The sequence below is a fragment of the Aphelocoma coerulescens genome, chromosome 2 (genome assembly GCF_041296385.1).
Source record: "Aphelocoma coerulescens isolate FSJ_1873_10779 chromosome 2, UR_Acoe_1.0, whole genome shotgun sequence".
NCBI classification, from domain to species: Eukaryota; Metazoa; Chordata; class Aves; order Passeriformes; family Corvidae; genus Aphelocoma; species Aphelocoma coerulescens.
Genome location: NC_091015.1, coordinates 53,645,975 through 53,667,693, shown reverse-complemented (window position 1 = coordinate 53,667,693; position 21,719 = coordinate 53,645,975). Strand labels below are relative to the sequence as shown.

The following is a 21,719-nucleotide window of genomic DNA, read 5'->3' as shown; positions in this document are numbered from 1 at the left end:
GAAGAAGTGAAGCAAGAATGCAGGGGGATTCATGCATGATACTCATGAAAAGCTGAGGTGGACAGCCAGTTGTTTGTACACCTTATTTTGGATTGGACTCTACATACTCATACTACAGTCCAGAAGTAAAATGCAATTAGTTTAGACAACCTGCAAAAATATGCATTTTAATGGATTATGCTATTTTAAAAAATTATTTTTATTAGTATAAGTGTTAAACTGGAAAGCAGAGTATCACAAGCAGGGTGTTCTGGGATATGGCTCATTGGAGAATGGAAAAGTGGTCTCAGACACATGGAAAGCATGCCCTATTTCTATTAAATGAGCAAAGAACCTCTGTGTCTGGCATCAAAAGCATTAATCCAGAGGGCAAAGAAACTGTGTCTGGAATCTACTAAGCCAAGAAGACTTAAAAAGTACAGACCTCAGCAAGCTGCCTAAATACATTGTCTGACAGGTGTCTAACAAGGAGACATTGTACAAAGCTTTGGAAGAATCCCAACTGCACTATACAAATCAAAACCTTGAAATGAGTATTATATAACTTTAGCATAGAGTACTTACAGACTAAGAAGATACATATGAGAGAAGAAAACCCCAAGAACATTAATAATAGTATTCAGAGATAACTCCAAATCAAAAAGCATTTGCAGAATGTGTGCTAAATCTGGGAAATTGGGAAATTGAAGGAAGGTTCTCCTGCTCTTCAGAAGATTAATTCCGACATTGCTGTAAAGACATTTTTGAGCCTGAGATTCCATACCAAGCCCAATTTCTGACTTTTAAAAGATGCATTGCAACAGGAGATGTGCTTTAAAGGAATTCAAACACCGAAGTTTTCATTGGCTTATTGATGAGTTTTCTGCTTTTGGAAGAAGTAGAGATTAACTTTTTTGACCGTCTTTCTACAAATGTTCTATGTTTCAAATGCCAACCTGAATTTTTGCTCTCTGCTAAATGCTAATACAGCTTTCTGCCATGGAAGATGAAAAATCATCTTCAACAGAACAGGTATCTCCACTATGGTCAAGCCTTAAAGACTAACTCAACATGTCAGATTTTCTTCAGTGTCAACATCACTTTGGCATGGGAATCTGCCAGGAGACTACTTAAAATCTACCAAAGTTGATGTCACTCATTTGGAGGAAGATAATAGGAAATAAGAGAGTCTAAAGAAAAGGGTACAGCTCCCAGAAGGACTTTAAACCCACACTGAAGGGCTTCACTTGATTACACCTCCTTTGTAGCCTTTTATACTGGAGAAAATTGCTTGTGACATCAGAGAACTCACTGACATATTCTAAATACATGCTGGACATAAAACTCAGGGTTGAGTACTGCTGTAGTGGGGAGCTGATGAGCACAAACAGGTAGAACACAGTCTTCAGATATTTCTAGCCCACTAGAGCTCACTATCTGTTGTGCAGTAAGATGTGCAGGCAAGTAACAGCTAAACCCAGAAACACCTCCACTACCTGTGTTGCCTTATCAAAGGAAAAAAAAAAGACACAAGGAGAGGAGCTGGGGAGGGGCAGGAGGACACAGTCCACCTGAGGAATTAAATCACTGAGAAGACAACAGGAACTCACAACAGACTGTTGTGTTTTCCCCTGTGTTTTTTCCCAGAAGAAATACTGAGAATTAAAACCCAAAAAATCATACCACCCCACCACCCCTCAGAACACAAGTCCCCACCAGATCAAAATACACCAGCCCTTCCTAAGGAATACTAGCCCCTGATCTACCTACAGGGATTTGTAAGTAGTACAGACCAATAAACTGGAACATAAAATGATTAGTAGCAGTGTTAGTTAATTTATTCACTGAAAAATAACTCAAGCTATGTCTCAGGTCTCATAAATAAAGAAAATGTTTATAACTGAGTTACAGGTGGGTGACTCTGAGGGCTGCACAGGATTGTGGGAAAAGCCCTGACTTCAAGGGTCAGAAATAGCATTTTTGTAATATAGCTATAGATTTTTCTTCTGAAATTAAATTCTTCTGAGGCATTTTCTGTGGAGTCAGCAAAAGGTATTTTACATGCAGTTCATCAGCATCCACAAACCTGGCTGCCGTGCTGCTGCCCGTGTGGGTGAACTCAGGTTAAATGGAAAAAAGAGGTGCAATATGAAATGGTTGAATGACTAAGTTAGAAACAAGCACTGGCTCCACAGCTCTGTGTTGCTGGAAAAGGTACTCCTGTCATTCATCTGCCTCCTCACCAGGGAAAAGGGGGTTTCTGTAGGTTTTCCCAGGTAAAAAGTGGAGAAGGATCAGGTGCCCCAAAGAACACAACCACCTTCAAAGACTGATGTTTGGAAATACAGCATCGTCCATCTGGGATCCCTATGATTTTAAGGACCTGTGTCAAAGGACACACACTTTATTCACAGATACTATAGTAGAGCTTACATTTCAAGTGGGTGTTAGTGGGAAACAAGAGGGAATAGGAAGGCTTTGGTGAGCACAGGAGTATCATACAGCATTGCAAAGGGACTTGTCTCTTGTCTTCATCCTGCACTCTCCACCAAAGAGAAAGATGAAAAAGAAACACCCATCTTTGTCACATATGCTCAGCTGATTTAGTCACCAGTGGGCAAAACTAAACCATAAGGAAATGAGTTACTTCATTCACCCTTCTCGTCTGAGTTAAAGGGTCTTGATCAGGACTACTGTCACCACAGCTATGGCTGCTTTTGGAACTTGGAGACAGGGACTATCAGTCACCATCCAAGGAACAGCCCCTCTGCTACTATTAAGTGCTTTGCTTTGTTTTTCTGGTGCTATCTTTAATTGTTGGGGCTCAGCTACCCTCAGAAGGGTGAAATAGTGAATCCCTGATACCCTCTGCAAATAGAGGCCCAGCAGCATATTCTTAACAGATGTTATGAATTATAACAGGTTCCACTGCTATTTTCTTTGGGTACTTGCCAAAGTAAGCTCAAGGCATCCCCACCAATAAGCTGACATTTAGAAAAGCATTCTAAAACACAGTCACAGCTGGATGATCTACTCACAAATATTCTTCCTTCCATTCCCGACCCATCTGTGGCATTAGCTGCCAAACTATTAACTGCCTTACCACCATCTGTGCTCAGGTTCCATTAGTAACCCAGGAGTTTCAGGACATCCCAGTCCTGCACAAGCCATGCTCAATTACTGCCTGCTGTTACATCAATCCAGCTAAACAAGCCTGGGAAATGCAACAGGTAACCAAATGCTCTTGGAACAAATTAACCTCTACAAAAACCAGGCACGTCAGGAACAAATCAACCCCTACATAAACAGGTACTTCATGTCCTATCCCACCAGAATTAACTACTGACAAATGCAAGGAAAAGCTCAGGTCAGGCCACAGCTGCTTTGCACGGGTTGTTGAACAAAAGCCTTTACCTTGCTTGCTGACAGACACTGCAAATCCAAGCTTTCTCCTTCTTCTGATAAGTGCTGCAGCTCTTGCAGATGTTGTACTTGCATTCTTGGCACTGTCGCTTGCTGTTGATAAGAAATGTGAAAGGGGAACAGCAGCGAATGCAGCAGTGCTCGTTGAACTTCTGCTGCTTGGAAAGGATGCTGCACTTGTTGCCCTCTTCATCCAACTTCTGCTTCATTTCACTGGAATGAAAAGGGAAAGAACAAAAATATAAACAAAATTTCAATGGCAAATCCTTCTTCTCTTTTCACATATTCATGTTATACTCTATAAATAACGTTTTCAGATGTGAAATGAATATGAGAAATGCATATTCTAAATTTAGAATTGGGAAGCAAAAACTCCCATGTTCCCGTAAGTCACCCATGGCCAACCCACTTAAACTCTCCCTGAGTCACAAATCAGAGCAAAATTTACTTGGTTCTAGAGAGACAACCCCAAGGAAAGCCAGGCTGCTGCTCCAGGCACTCCAGATGTGCCAGGCCATAGATGCCATGTGAATATTCAGGGCTGTTCTCAGAACCCTTTACAAATCAAAAACCAGTTTATGCAAGTCAAAAAGCTTGGTGTACAGTAATAAAAAAATCCTTCCGACCAATAGTTTTGAAAACAAAAAGTTTGCTTAGATCTGACCCATGGGGTCATATTAATCATAATAGCTCCAAATTGTCAAGTGATGTTAATGACATCCTTCATTTCAGAGAGATTTGGGTGCTTTACTAGTTAGGACCAATATTAAGACAACTGCCAACTGTGAAAGTTTTTTCAGGCACTCTGCATAATGTTTCTTCTATTCCTAAGTATTCTAGCAGAAGAGCTCATTTATTAAAAAAATTGAAATAAATTGTGTATGTGCAGTATTAAGTCAATTGCTATCTCCCATTTTACAATGCTTCTGATATTTACAAATGAGGCAATATATTCCACGACAGTAGCAATAAAAAAGCATGCAGAAGGAAGAGTTGTAAAGGCAGACAAGTCTGCAAACTCATTGCACATTTTCTGACATGTACAACTAGGACATACCCTATGAGAAGAAAAAATTAGAATCAATGAAAAACAAGTAAAATAAACAAGTGAAATCAAAGCTTTTAACACAGCATATACATACTTGTATTCATTCTATTTCACAGAATTAGTGGTGAGTACCTTACTATTTCCAATTACTGATAAAAACAACTTATAAGACTAGAGTAACACAAAAGTCTAAACAAAATTTAGAGGTACCACAAAATAGACTAAACTGCAAGAGGACTTAATCATGACATGCTGACTTCCTCTTAAATTCATGTTTAAATATCTTGCTACAGGAAAAAAGAATACACTTATTGCATACTTATTCAGGAACTCAACCAAGATCATCTATGAACATCATTATAAGCCAAGTCTGGAATTTTAAAAAGAATCACATTACTAGGCTATACATTAACTTATTTGCCACTTTTTCCTCAGATTCATAACTCAAAATAAAACCAGCCTGTTTTATGAAAATCTGACAGGTCAATTCTAAACCTCAAGTCTAAAAGACAAGTAAAGCAGTGATCTAAACCATATAATTTTTGAACTCACACATACATCATATTTAAGCATATTCCTGATATATGACTTTTATAAATTTAAAATTTGAAAATGATGTGTGTTTCTGCTGCGCACACCCTATACAAGGGTTTGACTAAATTAGACTAGGTGTTGAAGCTGATACTCTTTGGACTTTCAAGTAAATAATCTTTCTTTAGGATTTTTTTTTCGTCCAGATGGCAGAACATGCTTGTTTTGCCACATTTTTACAGAATGTGCAAGAGGAGAAAGGTAAGAGATTATCATGTAAGAGACAAACGTCTGAATTATGCAAGTCAAACTGGCTTCCTCAGGTAAATGGAACTATCCCACAGATTCAATGGGATGGCTAGATTAGCTTGCCCTCATCTCCATTACTCCCTCCCACCTTGGTTCTACGTGGACAATCTTCCTCGTGGAACAAGAGAGGAAGTGAACTGTCTCCACGTCACTCCTCCATCCACAGGAGGCATGCTGATCTGCAGCACTGGGGCGAGACACAGCACTATTTCTGCACAGAAGGTCAGGCAGGAACTCCAGGTCCCAGAACAAAAGCTGGTGAAGGTGAGGGCTGTATGATTCAAGGAGGATTTTTGGCGTAGAAAAGTGTTTGGCAGGCCAAGATGCTGCAATCTTTGCCTCAGGATAGGGACCCCAGGCAGCAGATGCTGGCCTTCCCATTAATTGAGAATTGCTAAGGAATCGGGGTCCAGGGGAGTGACGAAAGAAGAGATTTTTGCCCTTATGGAGTTCTATTATCTCCCAGGATTAGTAACATAGATGCTTGGTAGTATCAGCCCACACACTCAACCTTGTCATGCTCAGTGGCATTTTGAACCCTCATTAGGGCTCTGATGCATGATATCAAGATAAACCAGAGAAGCAAAGCCACCAATTAGAGGGCTACAATAATGCTTACAATGTAAAACCAGGCAGTTCTGTTCACAACAGAGCTAATAAAGCCTGATACCTAGAAAAAGCTGAGCACACACTGAAATCTTTTCATCAGAACAGGCATTAATTATATCTCTCTCCTCTATCTGGCTGCCAGTATTCATCATAGTGGTAGAACTCAATATCATTAAGGCATCTGCCTCAGTGCTAAACAGGATTAAAATTGGCCAATGGATTAAAAAAGTAAATAGGATAGGGTTGGACAGGCTGGGAGAGAGAGAGCGTGACAGAAAAAGCCTCATTTCCACAGGAAACCAGGCAGAACAGAAAAGAAAGCAATGCACATGTCTCTGACAGCTGTAACAAATTAAGGTTCTCAGGCACTGCCTGCCAAAGGGTATTCTATAAGGAGTCAAATGGCAAAAGGGACTGTCAACTGGACTTGTCATTTGAAGCCAAAAGGCTCCTCTCCAAACTCTTTCCTTGGAAGCAAAACATGGGTTTCATATAGAAGCAAAGTGCTGCCTAACTCTGGTGGGCAATTCAACCTGCCTGGTTTGAGGAAAAATACTTGAAGTGAAAAGCAGGCACTGGTTTACTGTCAGCAATACTGAGAAAACCTTACTTGCACATAACTCCAGATGGGTGATCACTGGATGATCACTGTGAGTGGGATGATGTGGGCTTCAATCTTGATACACTGAGAAAGTTTGTGGCACTGAAAATCAGGAGGTACAAGCTGAACCTCAAGGCATCCCAAGTTTGAAAGCCTCAGGCTTTACCTTCAGGATGTTTAAATGGCAAGAAGAATGTTCTAAGGAAAGGGGAGCAGCCAACAACAACTGATTGTCTCATGAAGTGAAACTCGCTTCCAAAAGGATGACAGCCACCTGTGCAGGAGCTATTCCTAAGAAGCAGGTTGAAGCACTCAGACATCGCAAACATTGCCCCTTCCTCCCCATGCAACACTGTTTCCCCCAACAGAACATAGGTGAGGGGGATGGGACAGAGAATAGAGAGGGAATGCCTCTCGCTCTCTGAACGTGCCCTCATGTGGGCTTACTTCTCCAAGGAGGGAACATAATGTATTCAGAGATGTATACCTAGAATATGTGTGCAAATAAAACAAGCAACAAAATATGACTGCACAAAAAACGTCCCTGTTGGGGTAAGCACATAACAGTGGGAAGCAGGAATGACAGGATTTATTCACATCACAAGTCGCAACTGATGGGGCTCAGCTGTTATGGTTATGTGTAACATAGTAATAAGCACCTGTGGAGAAGAGAACTCTTGCTGTGTGAATGAATCTCAGATTGGGTTTCATTTTCTTTCTCAAGTGGTTGCATTTCACCGATTGCTTACAAGTACAAAAGAAGCAAAAAATACTCAATAGGTACCCAGCATGTCTATCACCAAAACCAATTCTGTCAAAGAACATTTTATTTAACTATGAGTTCCAAGTTCCAAATAAGTTCAAAAATACACAGATGTGTATTAGATTGTTCTAGAAGCTTTTATCAATTAATTTACACAGTTTGCATTTAAAAATATGTAATTAATTTCAGTCAATGTTTTGGGTGATAGACTCCTGGCATGTAATTCCCACAAACAGTCAGATTAGGAACACTTTCCATCACACTGTTTTGGATGTAGGTTTTGCTATTATATTCTGAGGATGAATAGTTGTCTTCCCCTCATCACCCACTACATTTTTGTGACTTCTTAAAATATAAATTAAATAGCTTTCATTGGTATGGTTTGTTTCTTCTTATTTTCTGGAAGGTTTAAACATAATTCTTCAATGTTTACTTGAACAATGCCTTCTCCTCTAATAAATTTCTTTAAAACAATTGGTATATTTCACCTCCTGAAAACAGAAATACAAGCTTTTTTGAGAAAAGCCTTTCTAAAAGTTACCTTTTTTTCGGTACGCTTCCCACCAAGAGGCATTACTGTGATTAAATATGCAAGGACTCAGCCAGGCAGAGCTTTAACGTCAAACTGCAAAATCAACAGTACTATACATGTTGACAACTTGCCAGAATAAGACAACACTGAAAGGAAGCCTATGCTGAGTTTGAGAAACAGCTTTAAAAAGTCATTGCTAAATGTATAAGTTTAGGGTGATCACACTCCAAACCTCTTCACAGGGTGCAGCAATGGAAAGGAGTCCATAAGGCAGGCAATTGTATTACAACATAAAGCTAAAAAAAACCCCACCTGCTTTTCATATAACAAAGAGAACAGTCCCTGGTGAAAACCTGATAGCTGGCTTGAGCTCTGAGACAGAGTCTGTATAAGCAAGTCTGTCAGTCAGGCTCCCCAAAATGCAGCTCTGTGCCTTCTCTAAGGGCTTCTCTGAGCCCAGTTATTGGGCTGTACCATCTTACTCTTGTCTCACACCAGTCCCCATTTCAGGAGTTTGAACCGGGCAGTTTAAAGGCAAAGTCCAGCTGGACTGGTTCCCATTTGCTCTGTTGCTTTCTTAAGTGATGGACAAATACAATTTTTCCTGCTGTTTAAACACCTTTTATCTTCCCCAGTAGAGTAGAGGTTAAATCTATTCTAGTTGCCTGCACAGGAAAAGAGGAAAATGGAAGGACAATGTTCCTAGGAGTTACAATATAATCCCATTTCCTTCACCTCACTCCCTCCTGCTGAACAGAGAGGCAGTGCTTTGACTACAAGTTATCAAAGACAGGCAGAAACTTTCTCCTTCAGTACTACAGATGAGGGCTCCTATTTCCTGTCCTCTTAATTCAAATTATAGTTATATCATAGAATAAGCTATGTTTTATCCATTGGCCTTAGAGCTTTTTTTACTTCAAAGACCAATGAACACACAGCACACACTGCGAAGTGCTTTTCTGAGGAGAACAGTGTTCTGCTCAGCTGGGTAACTGGTTGTGTCTCTTCTCTGCACTATCTCACTTCCCAGAGTGGACTCAGAGCAGTCCATGAAGATCATTGATTTGTCTTAAAACTGGTTTCAATCTTAGTTTGACAACTGTTAAAATGCTGTTTCCCTCCACAGAAGAGAATGCCTTCAGACACTTTTCTGTTCAGGCATCCTCAATACTCACCTACACATAACATGCTAATGAGGCATTTTGTTTAGCACAGAATCTGGATTTCTGCATTTTCTGGGGAGCAGATGAACAAATTCTGATGTACCCATCTCCAGCCTTTCAGAGAGACCATTTTTACCACTGCACCTCATGTTTTTCCACTCCCACAGTCAATCCGAATTTGCTTTATTGGGCTAGGAGTTTCCTTGGGCTACAAAGATCACCTAAAAATACAAGTTTTACCAATACCCTCTAAGCTGCAATGCTGGAGAACAAAGGGCTTTTCATATTAAGTGGGTAAAGTGTACACAGTATTCTCATCTCCACTCTCCTTAAACCTGCCAGATGTGCACTAGATGCTGGAGTTGGGGTAAAGATCTTGTAATCTGTGGAGAACATGACAGTCTTTTACTCCTTGACTACTAGAGAACAATGAGAGGGAGTCACAGGCTGAATGGGACTGAAAGTTCTCTCCCACTCACATGTTTTCAATTTGATGTTCAAGGTCCTATATTGTGATAACTAGGAGTGGTTCTCATCTCAGCCCTTACTTCCTCTCTACCTCACCCAACCTCCCAAACCTTCAGAAACAGACCAACCAGGTTAGTAAACTACTGCTAAATTTAGGAAAGGCACCCACTGGAAGTTTTATAAGCCTGACTCCTGGGCAGGGATCTGAGAGAACTAGGCAAAATTGCCAGGGAAAACTGCTCAGTGTCTTATCCCTTCCACGTTTCTTGTGTCTCAAAGTGTAGCATGGTGCAAATAGAGGTGAAGCTCTATGCTGACAGGGCCACACACATTTTCCACCTGCAGTACACAATAAGAACCAGCAGGCATATGCCTCCATCACTATTTACCTTCTAAGGGTTCAGTGCTATTTTCTTTTTGCTGCCTCTTGTTCTAAAGTAGTTTATTCTTCTCCATCAAAATGGGCATCTAACACAACTTCCAGACTTCCAGTGCTACATCACCAGCAGTTTTGTTTTTGTAATGTCTTTGCTAAATTTCCCCTAGTGAAACCCTAGTTATTCTCTGAAAAAGTGGAGCACAGGATAGTACCATGTCCCTTTATAGCAAATGCCAAGTTAATTCATTATCTGATAATCAAGGCTTTTTTTCCTAAGTTCTTACCAACACTATCACAATTGTTCCTTGTGCTATATTTAACACTCAGCACAGGAAACAGTGTTCTACACATTGCTGGTACTATCAAAAAGCCGTGCTTAGCACACATGCAAACACACCACTTGCATTTGGGGAGCCTTTGAGGAACACATATCACTTTAATCTGTTCAGAATGATATCAGTCCAGCAGCAGTAGCTGACATTTTTGGGAGGATTAGACATCAGGGAGTGTACCATAAATGGGGTGGGGCGGGGGGGAAGTAACATCAAAAACATCCTAAAGCAAAAAAGCAAAACACAAAGTCTTCAGGGGGAGAAAGGGGGAGTTGAGTGCTAAGAAACATAAATAGTTATGAGTAAGTCACTTGTACAAAAATCAGGAAGATTAATATTTCACAGTCTAATTATTCCAACTGCAGTTGTGTCCTTTTACTTAAGATCTTACTAGCATCTCTTGAGTTTTTTTTTCTCTTCAGCTTTTAATTTCTATAAAATTAAATTTCTATAATATTAATGTGTATTCCTATCAAAACTCAATTTTTATATTTTTCTTTCCTTCTCTCTTCAAAAGTGGGAGCAAACAGTGATGATGCTGCATATATGCTATGCTCTGATCTGGGGACAACTTCTTTCTAAAAATTAAAAAATCCATCACAGTGGAAACACTGTTGATGTTTTTTTGGTTTGTTTTTGTTTGTTTTTTGGTTTTGACTTTTTTTTTTTAAGATATGCAAAAACTCCTTACAATGGGAAAAAAATTGCACTGACACCTTCATATTTCTTATTAAATGCCATAAAATAAATGTTGTGAAGATTAACCTGTGAAAGTTTTGTGCTAACCACAGTTGAACCAATTAAACTGCTGATAGAATCAGTAAAGTGCCAACATACTCAACAATTACCCTTGTCAAAAAACACAGATCAGGCACTGCATTTGCTAGAGGGAGAGATCCAGTCAGCACCAAGACAAATTGTGGTGCACTTGCCCCAGGCCAGTACCTATTTTGTCATACCAGATTCTATCCTAATCTGTTAACAATTTCGTGCCAAGGTGAAGTTGCTTCATAAAGTGAGTGACTGCTGCTGTATGACTCTATAGACACTGTGCTAATGGCTAATAGGGGAAGTTTCCTTTTCTTTTGCTGGCACAAGCACTGTCAGTCAGTGTCTATCATCAGCTGGAACTGACTGACATATCAGAGTGTAGATAAATTAAATAAATAGTATACTGGTATTATTTTAAATTCTTTGTCATTTTGTAAACCCACAAACTGTCAAGGGACATTGTTATTTAACCCCATTTTCTTTTGTCATGTTGGATATCACAGGAGCACAGGCTGTGCACCACATTTAACTGATAGGCTTTGAAATCTTCTGCAGGCAAGTGGAGCAGCAAGAGTGAAGCTGGTTTTGAATTATAGAGCAGATATTCTGGGGAGCTCTGCAGATACTGGAAATCTCCACATGAAAGATGAAATGATCTTTTTCAAGACAGTGCTGTGAGTACAGACTCCTTTGCCCTCCCATTCTTTTACTGCCACGAGACATATGAAAGAAAAGCTGGGTTTTGACATAGTTTTTACCCCTCACTCTTCTATCTCATCTGCTCTGCTATCTCAGTTACAGCTCAGTCTGCAGTAAGGTTGGGTGGTCTGAGGTGAAATAATGTGTCAGGATCAGGGACAAGCATTTCTGCTGCAGATTAAATCCTACAGGACCTTCTGGTTAAATCCTGAGTCTGACTGAGAATAATCAAAAGGTGTGTATCCATACTGGACATCAACTGCAGCTGATGATAAGCCAGAAACTTTCCCCCTTTTTTCCCTATTATGTCCATATTAAACCACTAACCACTACAGTCTAAGTGATTCTTTTATAATTTCACCTGTATATGCCACAGCCCTGAAATGTGACTACAAAATGGTAAGCTTTAGTTATTATTTACAATAGCATTTTGGAGCCCTTTCCACTTAGATTACAAACAGGTAATACTTTATGTTGTACTACCCTATCAAACTTCCTAACAACCTAGCAAAACATCATTAGCTTTACCAGCTTTCTTATATGGCTTCCCTGTTTTTTCCTTTCCCACATTTGAAAGTGATTTTTGGTTACATGAATATTTGCTACATTCCCCTTTATCTCATCTCCTCTTGATAACTGTCATTTTGCTCTCCCTGAAGTTTATTTCTCACTGCCCATCTGGTACCTCTCCTTGGAGAATTTGGAACCTTTCTCCTATCAGATCCTGACTTTTAGTACAGGTTCATCCCTAGAGAATGATAAATACAGACAAGCATTCTTTAGAATAAAACATTTTTCAATTCAAAAAAACCAAAAAACTCTTAGTGAGAATATTTTTTTAAATGTACGTACTCTTCCATCACAGTTACATGCAATACATTCTTTGCATCAATGGTGGCATCTGTGAGGCCACCTTTTTTTGGAATTCAAATTTTATGTCCATATTAACTTGAAAAATTTTGTTTAATAATAGAAACACTCCTACTACATTAAACAGTTCTCTCAGTGCTCCTTTCACAGTGCCATCTGGCTTGACCTTATAAAGCACAATTCATAGCCTGGCTAGTGTACAGCAGCACAGTAGCTGAGACAGTGGCTCTGAAAATCCCTGAGGTATTCACTATGCAACATTCTTCCCTCTTCCTGGCTGGACTTCTAGCAATACAGGCCTACAAAGATTTGTTCCAGCATCACTGTTGTTATTTCACCCTTCCCCACAGATCAGGCAGCAGAATAAACAAGAGCAGGCAGCAGAACAAGCGGTAGAGCTCACTACAGAACTGGGTCTCACAGCCTGACAAGTCAGTGCCAGACGACTGAGAGTGTGTTGTTAGAAAGAGCAGCCCAAAGATGTTCATCCTGGTCTGTGTACAGACAGGATGAGTAATGCTGTGTACTCAAAGGCCTTCTGCCCAATGAAACCGGCTTTGAAATTTGGCCATCCCGACCACTGCCACTCCAGAACCCAGGTGGGACAGGAACGTTGGGAAAGCCATGTCCTCCACAACCTTCCATGGGGAATGCAGCTCAGACAAATCAGCACGTACCCTCCCACACCAATGTCCACTGAGTATTTTGCCACTTCCTGCAACAACCATAAGAACCCTAAAGTGCCAAAAGAAGAGAGCAGAAGGCATTAACAAATGCTCTAGGCCATCCACGGGCTTGTTTCAGGTGAGACTCCTGTGAAATCTCAGAATCACACCATGATGTTCCCATTAACTTGCTTTCAGTGTGAATTCCTTGCAACTGTAGCACTCAACATTGTATTTTCAGTAAGTCTGCATGTATATAGCTCCTAAAGTCCACTTCCCTAGTCCAACTCCTCTTCATACTGCCCATGCTCCTAACATATAATTAGTATTGTTCTTTGATATTCCACATGGACTGCAATTCAAGTAGCTTTAAGACTGAAGCCCTGCAATTCCAAAGAGTTGCCATGTGGCAAAAAACAGCAGCTCATTATTTTTGCAGATTTAAGCATATAAACAACTATTTTCTTAACAATAGAAATTGTTTGTAATTTCCATGTAGGTTTCATTTGTTTTAAAGACAAACAAACAAAATTTTAAGCTTAGAAGCTTAAAATTACCACACACCCATATCGTACACAAGAAAAGTATTTTGGCAGACAAAAGAATCTATTTTCACAGAATGTACTTTATATGTAATGTGATGTCTTACCCTGGTGTGCTTCATATCAACAATATTAATACCTTCTGAAAGCAGCATCATATTTTTTCTTACAAACCAGACAAATGTTTGCAAGGGGGCAAGAAATATCGACAGCACCTCCACCTCCTCACTCCAACACACATATTTGGGGTAGTCCTTTAAAAAAATACTGGCATATACTACTCCTATAGAAACACCTGTATTTAACAAAGACATGATCTTCAGTTAACATTTTTGTAATACTTTGGCTCTCTTACAGCTGATGTTCTTAACTTAATCCAGAAACTTTTCATTACGGGAATGTTTCTGCAAATTTAGTAACATACTGATATTTTAACATACAAATGAATCTACAGTAATGGATTGAAAGGAAATCAGTAAGCAACCATGAAAAACAAAAACCCCAAATAATTCAGAATTTTTTTAGAAAATAACCATCTTCATTCTTTAGCTTTGACTAGAGGTGCTGCTATTTAGTTTTACTCTGCATATGTGTGTGAGCATGTATACACTTACAGATAAATTGCATTATTCAATATCCCTTGCAAATGAAGACCAGGATTCTCACCCACCTAGTACTCTCCATACCCATCCCCATGGAAACGCAGTACTATGGATTGTCCTTGACAAGGCAATTCAGCTAGAGATGAGAAAAGACAGACAGGTTACCAGACAAACAGCATATTAAGGAACTAGAGATAAATTAAAGCCCTCTCATGCAGATGCTCCTACAGCTATATGAATTCCAGTTAATCTTCCTTAGCCCTCAACAGTATGCCTCACCCTGGACACAGAAAGCTAAGGTCAGTGAACTGTCCCAGAGAGGAATGGACAAAGGAGAACTTCATAAAGCTGCCATTTTCATTCCTCTTCTCAGCCTGTGTTCTCTGATCTTCCCAATCAGCTATCTATCAATATGAAGTACAGCAAACATACTTCGGTGGGATGTTTTTGGTGAATGTCAAAACAACCAAAATAACACAAAAGCTTTTTAAAAATGGAAATTCACCTAATTCACAATTAGAATTCAGAAAGATGATTAGGTGGTGCACATTTGGAAAAGACAGAATAGTTCTTCCCCATTTTTAAAATAATGTGTTTTGAATTTTAAAAATGTCACTTTGTTCTGACTTTTTCATAATAAAAGAGTTTCAAATACTATTATTCAGTTCTTCTGTGGATAGTATCATTCAGATATCTGATGCTTCTCTTCTCTCCCTTGAGCCTTTTCTCTCTTCAAAAGCAGCAGATGGAAGACATCTCCCCTGTGGGGAGTTTGTGGCACAGTCAAACCCCAGACTTGGTTTGCATACTTGGCGCAGACCCTGTGGCTGTGTCTGAATTTGTGAGATCTGCTTGCACCAAGAGCAGATCAGTAGCCTGAACTAGACAATGCTGAAGGCCTACACACCTCCACAGCATGTAGTTCTGTGGCTTTGCTTCAGGGAAGACAGTGTGATTCCCTGCACCAAGCATTCCCACACTGCACAGAGTCTGAACCTGTCTGCCTGTGTGATTCACTGGTTCAGAAATATTGACTTAGTTACTTACAAAAGGAATCTAGCTCGCACACCAAAACCAGCCTGTAAACCATAGTGTGACAAGGGAGGAGGAGTAGGCTTGCTCCAAAGCTGTAACTTCTGATTAGGAATTCTTCCTCTTTTAAAAGAAATTGCTGGGCCACAAGACTTGTGCATGGGCTTTTGAAAATTTCCCTTGAAGAAACATTAGAAGTTCAGTGTATCATACACCCACTTCATTTCGAGACATATTCTGGATTGGTATACTTAAAATGTAGCTTTATAAAGCATTCCCAATAGGACTGTAATTTGCACCAGTTAGTTTGAAATACCTTCGAACATAACTGATTTAATTCTCCATAGCACTGCATTGGTTCATGGTGGTGTCGCTCCAGGAATTTCATCAGCTGTGGTCCAAGAAGACGGACAGGGTAATGGAACAAGGAGACAAAAGCTACACCTTTGTAGCTATGGCCTGAAATGCTACCAGAGGATGGTCAGTTTTTATTCAGCAGTAGAAAATCGGTACAGAGTAACCTAGGGATTCTCTCACGAAAACACAAACACATTTTCTCAGACTTTGCTGCTGCCTAGCAGATATCTGTGCTTTGATTACTTCCTCCTTCCCTTACCATGCTTTCGAATGAAACCAAAGCGCTACCAAGCTGCCCTCCTCATAGATACACGTAGCTTGGATTTACCTTCTGGGCTGAGCAGCAGGAGTGACAGTCTGTGAGCAGAGAACTGTCAGCAGATAGTCCTCTCCTAAAGCTCTCTTTTGCATTGATGCACCACCACCTGAATTACAGACTAAATCTGCTTCTGATGTGTGACTGTAAGTGATTTAAAATTAAATACATCAAAAGGAGAATTACTGCTTTTAAAGTAACAACTAGTTCTCAAAACCAAATATTTATTCTTGAGGAAAAAAAGAAGAGTGATCATGAAACCCTAATATTTCAAAATAACTAGAATATAAAATCATTGGCATATCCATAAATTCAGGACTTCAAAACTTGCACGATTAAGTCATCGCAAGGGACTATCTCTGTAACTGAAATATTGGTTGACTTATAACAAATATCAAAATGCATTTAATTAAATTTCAAGTGGAAGAATATCCTCCAGTGGGAACCATAACAATATAATTAAAAATTATACATTTATACAATTAACAATTAAAAATTCTAATGTTGAGAAAAGAAATATTTCTTTTTAAGAAATTAAATGTTCGGTTTAGTTCTACACATTTAATTGCAAATACGTGAAAAGACTAAGGAGTGACCAACTTGATGCTTGGAGGGTAAGAGAAATGCAAGTGGAAATCTCCTTCAAAACAGTTCTAAAATTCATTTTTAACCAAGATTTTACTGCTTAGAAAAGGCATACCTATGTTTTCTATAAATATTCCCTAACTGTGGAGCTGCCTTCCCATCCCTTTCCGTTCCAAAGAAAGCAAAGCAATCACCATTCATTTTCTGTTTGTTTGCTCACTTCTATCCTATGCCACACTTCTTACAGCTTTTACACTGTTATGTATTTTCTGTCTAAAGTACAAACATCCTGGAAAAGGTGCGAGTTAAATTCAGAAAATATGTCATAGAGGGTCAAAAGGTGGACCGCAAGAACCAAAAGTCAAGTAGTTCTCCCCACAAGCAGGGGTGGAAGAAGCACGTAATCAGGAGCTAGTTGTTGGAAGTTTAGCAGCCACTTATGCTCAGTCAAAAGAGGAAAAACACAAGCAAATACTGAGATAGCAAGATGACGGTTTTCTTTACAAACAAGGCTATGTACATTTTTTACACAATTCTTTAGTATGCTCCTGAACATTTCAAGGTTGTTTCAAACCACCATTGTAGGCTAAGGGTGCAAATTGCAGTTACTGTGGCACTATGTGCAAGTCAGACATTAAAAAGGCAGTATTTTATAACTTACAGGAAAACACAAAAATCTTCTAAAAATCTTGATTGACAGATGCTTATTTTTACTGAGAAAAACAGTTGCACAGATTCATTCCTAAAGCAGAAGGCGAATTATACATAACATTTTTGAGAGCTCTGAAACACAAATTGGAATGCACCAACACTTATAATCAAGGACTCTCCCCTTGAGAAAAAAAAAAAAAGCAAAGCTTTAGAGGAATTCAGTATGATGATTATATCTGTGTAACTACAAAAGCAGATAAAACAAAAGCTCTGAATACAATCAATAGTTTATAAATCAAAGCAAAGCCTTATTTCAAAAACCAGACAGAGACTTGAGAAGAGCAGCTGATTTATAAAAAACATTATTTGAAATCAGTAAGGAATTAAAGCAAAGCATTTCTCTTTCTGCTATACAGGCAAAGCATGCACAGGCTCTAACACACATAATCAATTATAGAGAAAGCTGTAGCATCTGAAGTATTTCCTCCTTGCAAGAAACACTGAAGTTATAAAGATTCCCTTGAATGCAGCTCAGTTCATTTCTGAACAGTGCCACCACAATCTGTGCCCAAGAAGTACTTAAACCACTCTACAAATATATTTAAGCTCCCCAGCACACTTAAAAAACTGAATCTCTAACTTTGCAAAAATACCAGTTAAGGCTCACATGGGACAGATCAACATCAGTTACACTCAATAGCTAGAAAATGAACAGACTAAGCTCAAATAACACTCAATAAATAAATAATTATAGGGATGCTATTAAAGCTACCAGCAGTTTCAGAGATTTTTGGCTGTACACTGCTCAGCTAAACCCCAGAGCACAAACCAAGCAACGCAAAGCAATAAAAAGACCCAATGTCATTATTAGATTTGGTCATCTGCACTCTGTGCTCAGGACAGATTTTTCAAAATTGCATTCTGAATGTCTTCAGTCTGTCTGTACAGGTACTGGTGAATATTAGATCACATCTTTCACGTACTGCATATAACTCGAGTAGGATGTTAAAGATCAGATATTTGGTTCCTAAGTTATGGGATGTAGAATGACAGGTGTTTTACTGGAGCTTGTTTTTCAGTGAAGGCTTAGCCTTTCTTGAAAATCAAGTCCCTTAAATTTCTTCCTCTCTTCTCTCTTTGCATATCTCAAAATTTAAAAATCCAAAAGCCTTGATGAAATAGAGTTTTTACTCTCTATTGCTAATTAGTACAATATCAGCTTTTGTCAAACTCCATCAAAATGGGTTATATTCAGCACACTATACCAGAATATTTGCACTTTTTTCTTCTATCTTGAAGTTATACTACAAATATCCAAGTAAAAGAAAATGCTGTGCTGAAGTAAACTATATAAATTGCCTCTACTCTGTGTAGCTGAGAAGTTTCTCCAATAATCTTCTCAAAAGTCATCAATGACTCCAACTTCTTCAAAACCCTTAACAGTAAGATATTTGTTTACAAGAGGGTAGAACATCCCAGATTTATTATTTAATCAAGAGAACATAAAGGCAAGTTTGTAAAAGATCAAAGAAACAGAGATGCAGTAAGAAAAAAGTGAGCTACATAAATTGGAGAAACATTTTAAAATATGTATTATATGCCTGTTACATTTGTGTTCATGCAATTATAACAACCAAAACCCCAACCAAACTCTTCGAGAGCATGCAAGTATTTTATCCAAGGAGATCTAATTTTCTATTCAATAAACCACAAGTGACTCATTTTGCCTTCCTGGTTAACACTACTAAAAAAAGCCCCAACCCCAAAACAACCTAATAAAAATAAAAACATGGCATCTAAATTTAATTAGGACCCTGATTCTCACATCTGAGATTGACAGGGGCTTTGCCCTTTCAATAAGGTAAGAGCATAACAAAAGCCATTCAGCCTAACCTACAACACTTTGGTATGAATGTATGTGACCTAATATGAGTGACACAAAATTCACCTACTTCAGTATCTTAATATTACACACTACATCAGATACAGCATGCATAACAGAATCTGCCACTTGGAAGGAACAAAAAATGGTAAGAGCAATGGCATTGATTTTAATTAGCAGGCTGGGTATTTCTAAGATGTCTCTGACTTCCCAGTGCCAATTATCCTGATATGTACTATTTAATCAAGCCACTGAAAGTGGATCCTTAAGGGCAATTATATAATTCAGTAACTCAATCTAAGTTGCCTCCAAGTCAGTAAAAATAATCCTCTTCCCCACAGGGAGATCTTTCTTAAGCTTGGACATGTGCTTATATTAAAATACACTGTATAGGATTCAACATTTTACTTAGGATAGCCTTCCCAGAACACCAATAATTTATTCTTAACATTTGTTTTGTGGTTTCTTTTACTCATTCCCTTCAACAGCCTGTGTGTTTGCAGGTCATCAGCTAACAGTACATATGCTGTAACACTGCACAAAGAAACAACTTCACCCTTCACCTCTGCTCCTCCTGTTTTTCTACCTTCTGCTAACGCACCAATTCATCCCACAATCGGTGCAAGCAATAACCACGCACACCTGTTCTCATGAGAGGCTTTGTGCTGGCACATCCAGAAAGGAAGTCCTGGCAACTGATGCATTTCAGAGAGCGTTGGTAACATTTCAGAGAAGTGTGGCCAGTAACATTTACCTCATCTAATACTAGGCCTAACCATGCAGTAACAATTCCCACTTCATTTCACGTTTCCAAATGTTGCTAAAGGAAAAGGAACTATGGAAGTGTCATTACAGTACTGCCCTCTGGAAATAAATTTCACCATTCATAAGCAAAATGCTTATTTACTCAAATACTGCTAAATAAATACTGTGTCCGTTACTTTTTTCACCAATATGAATTTTAAACCTGATTATCCCACATTTTGCTTAAGTAGAAGCAAAAATCTATCTCGCTTTTTTTTAGAAAAATACTAGTTTCAGATTCTCCAATATATTAATTTAATTTTCTCCTGGTGATCTTTTCCAGCAAAATTCTCAACCTGAGTTAATTAAAAATCATCTGCCTCCCTTAAGGCTTTCACTCAGTCTCCTGAGCATTAGAGCACTGAGCGCATTCCTTTATATTGACTCTGGAGCACCTGGTATTGTTAATTGTCTGCCAGAGACCAAGGAATTCATTGGCATATTGCAAAGATATCAGGTACCCTAGCATAGAAATTTACTGTGCATACATATATAAAAAAATCAAAATGCTCCTGCATGAACCATGCTTTTTCCATGCCAGCCCAAACCCATGTGTGTAAAGCAGGTGACATACAGAAAGTATTCTTGCTGTACACTCTGCTCTTGCTGCTATTATTCTGTAGCATTATCATTTTCCTCCTTCTGCTCTCCGAATTTGGATTTTCACACACATCAAGCCTGGGAGACATTTAAACTTTTAAACTTAGAATTGAGTATTTAAAGCATTTCCAGTGAATTGTTTAAACAACAGCTAGCAACTTATCTCAACAGCTTTTTCATGCAGCCTTCACTTAAAAAATAAATCTCAGAATTAAATTTCACCCGTTTTTTTTTTTCTTTTGAAGCGCACATAATCAAAATCTGCAATCAGCATTACAATAGTTTATCAAGGCTGCATCCTGGGCTGTCTGTAACAGACTTTGAAGCTTACACACACCTCCCCCACTTTGATCAGAGCACCTCCCCTGCCTATTCTTTGTACTGTTCCTCCTTTTTCCCCTCCCCTCCATATTTCAGTTTAGTGACTAACAGTTGTGAAGTGACAGACTTTAGGCTTGGAAAGTAAATTCCATGATGGACTATGGTCCATGTAACACTTGGGATGGGCAGGAGTTTTTGGAACAACGAAAGTTTGGGGTCTTTTCCCTCCCTGCTCCTGTCTGTAGGAATAGTCTTATTCTTCAAAGAGTGCAAGTTGCTGTTGTATCAAGGACTCATAACATGAATTTTTGTTGCTTGTCTGCTTCTTCAAAAAACCATGTTAAATCTGAACTTCAGTATTATTTGAAAAATTAATTCCCTGGCCTAACCATGCAAAAATAATTGGATTTATGTAGAGTAAAGTTGATGATGGTACAAGTGTTATCAAAAGGAACTACAAGAACATTTAATTCTATACCATGTAGTATCTCCTGTACCTTCATTGTATCCTCTCTTGGCCCTTCTGTAAGGCAAACTCTCATGTTTCTTTTAACCAGAAAGCTGCTAATGAAAGCTCTCATTATTATCTATTAGCTCCTATCCCTATCAGAAGCAATGACTATTTCAGGCAAGAAGGCACCTTCAGACTGACAGTGGAATTAAGAGAGCACTACATTTCATCACAATCTTTACATCCTCCAGTGCCTACCTTGCATAGGCACAGTTTTTGATGAGGCATCTTCCTACCTATTTCCCATGAGTTTTCAAACTCAGTACAGCACACCTGGCTAGGTCCCTCTATCCAGGTGGCATTGACCAGCATTAGTCAAAAGGGCAAAAAGCAGAAAAAAAGAGGGAAAAAAATTAAAACAAAAAAACCCCCAG

The 21,719-nt window shown here is 38.9% G+C and overlaps 1 protein-coding gene across 8 annotated transcripts in view; it reads right to left on the bottom strand.

Annotated features, from left to right (window-relative positions):
- MYRIP (myosin VIIA and Rab interacting protein) overlaps positions 1 to 21,719 on the bottom strand; it is a 208,528-nt gene that overhangs the window by 110,128 nt on the left and 76,681 nt on the right. For all 8 annotated transcript variants that reach the window (XM_069007502.1, XM_069007505.1, XM_069007504.1 and 5 more), the window contains one exon: positions 3,394 to 3,615. In XM_069007502.1, coding sequence (XP_068863603.1) covers positions 3,394 to 3,615 — 222 coding nt within the window. The remainder of the gene's footprint in view (positions 1 to 3,393; positions 3,616 to 21,719) is intronic.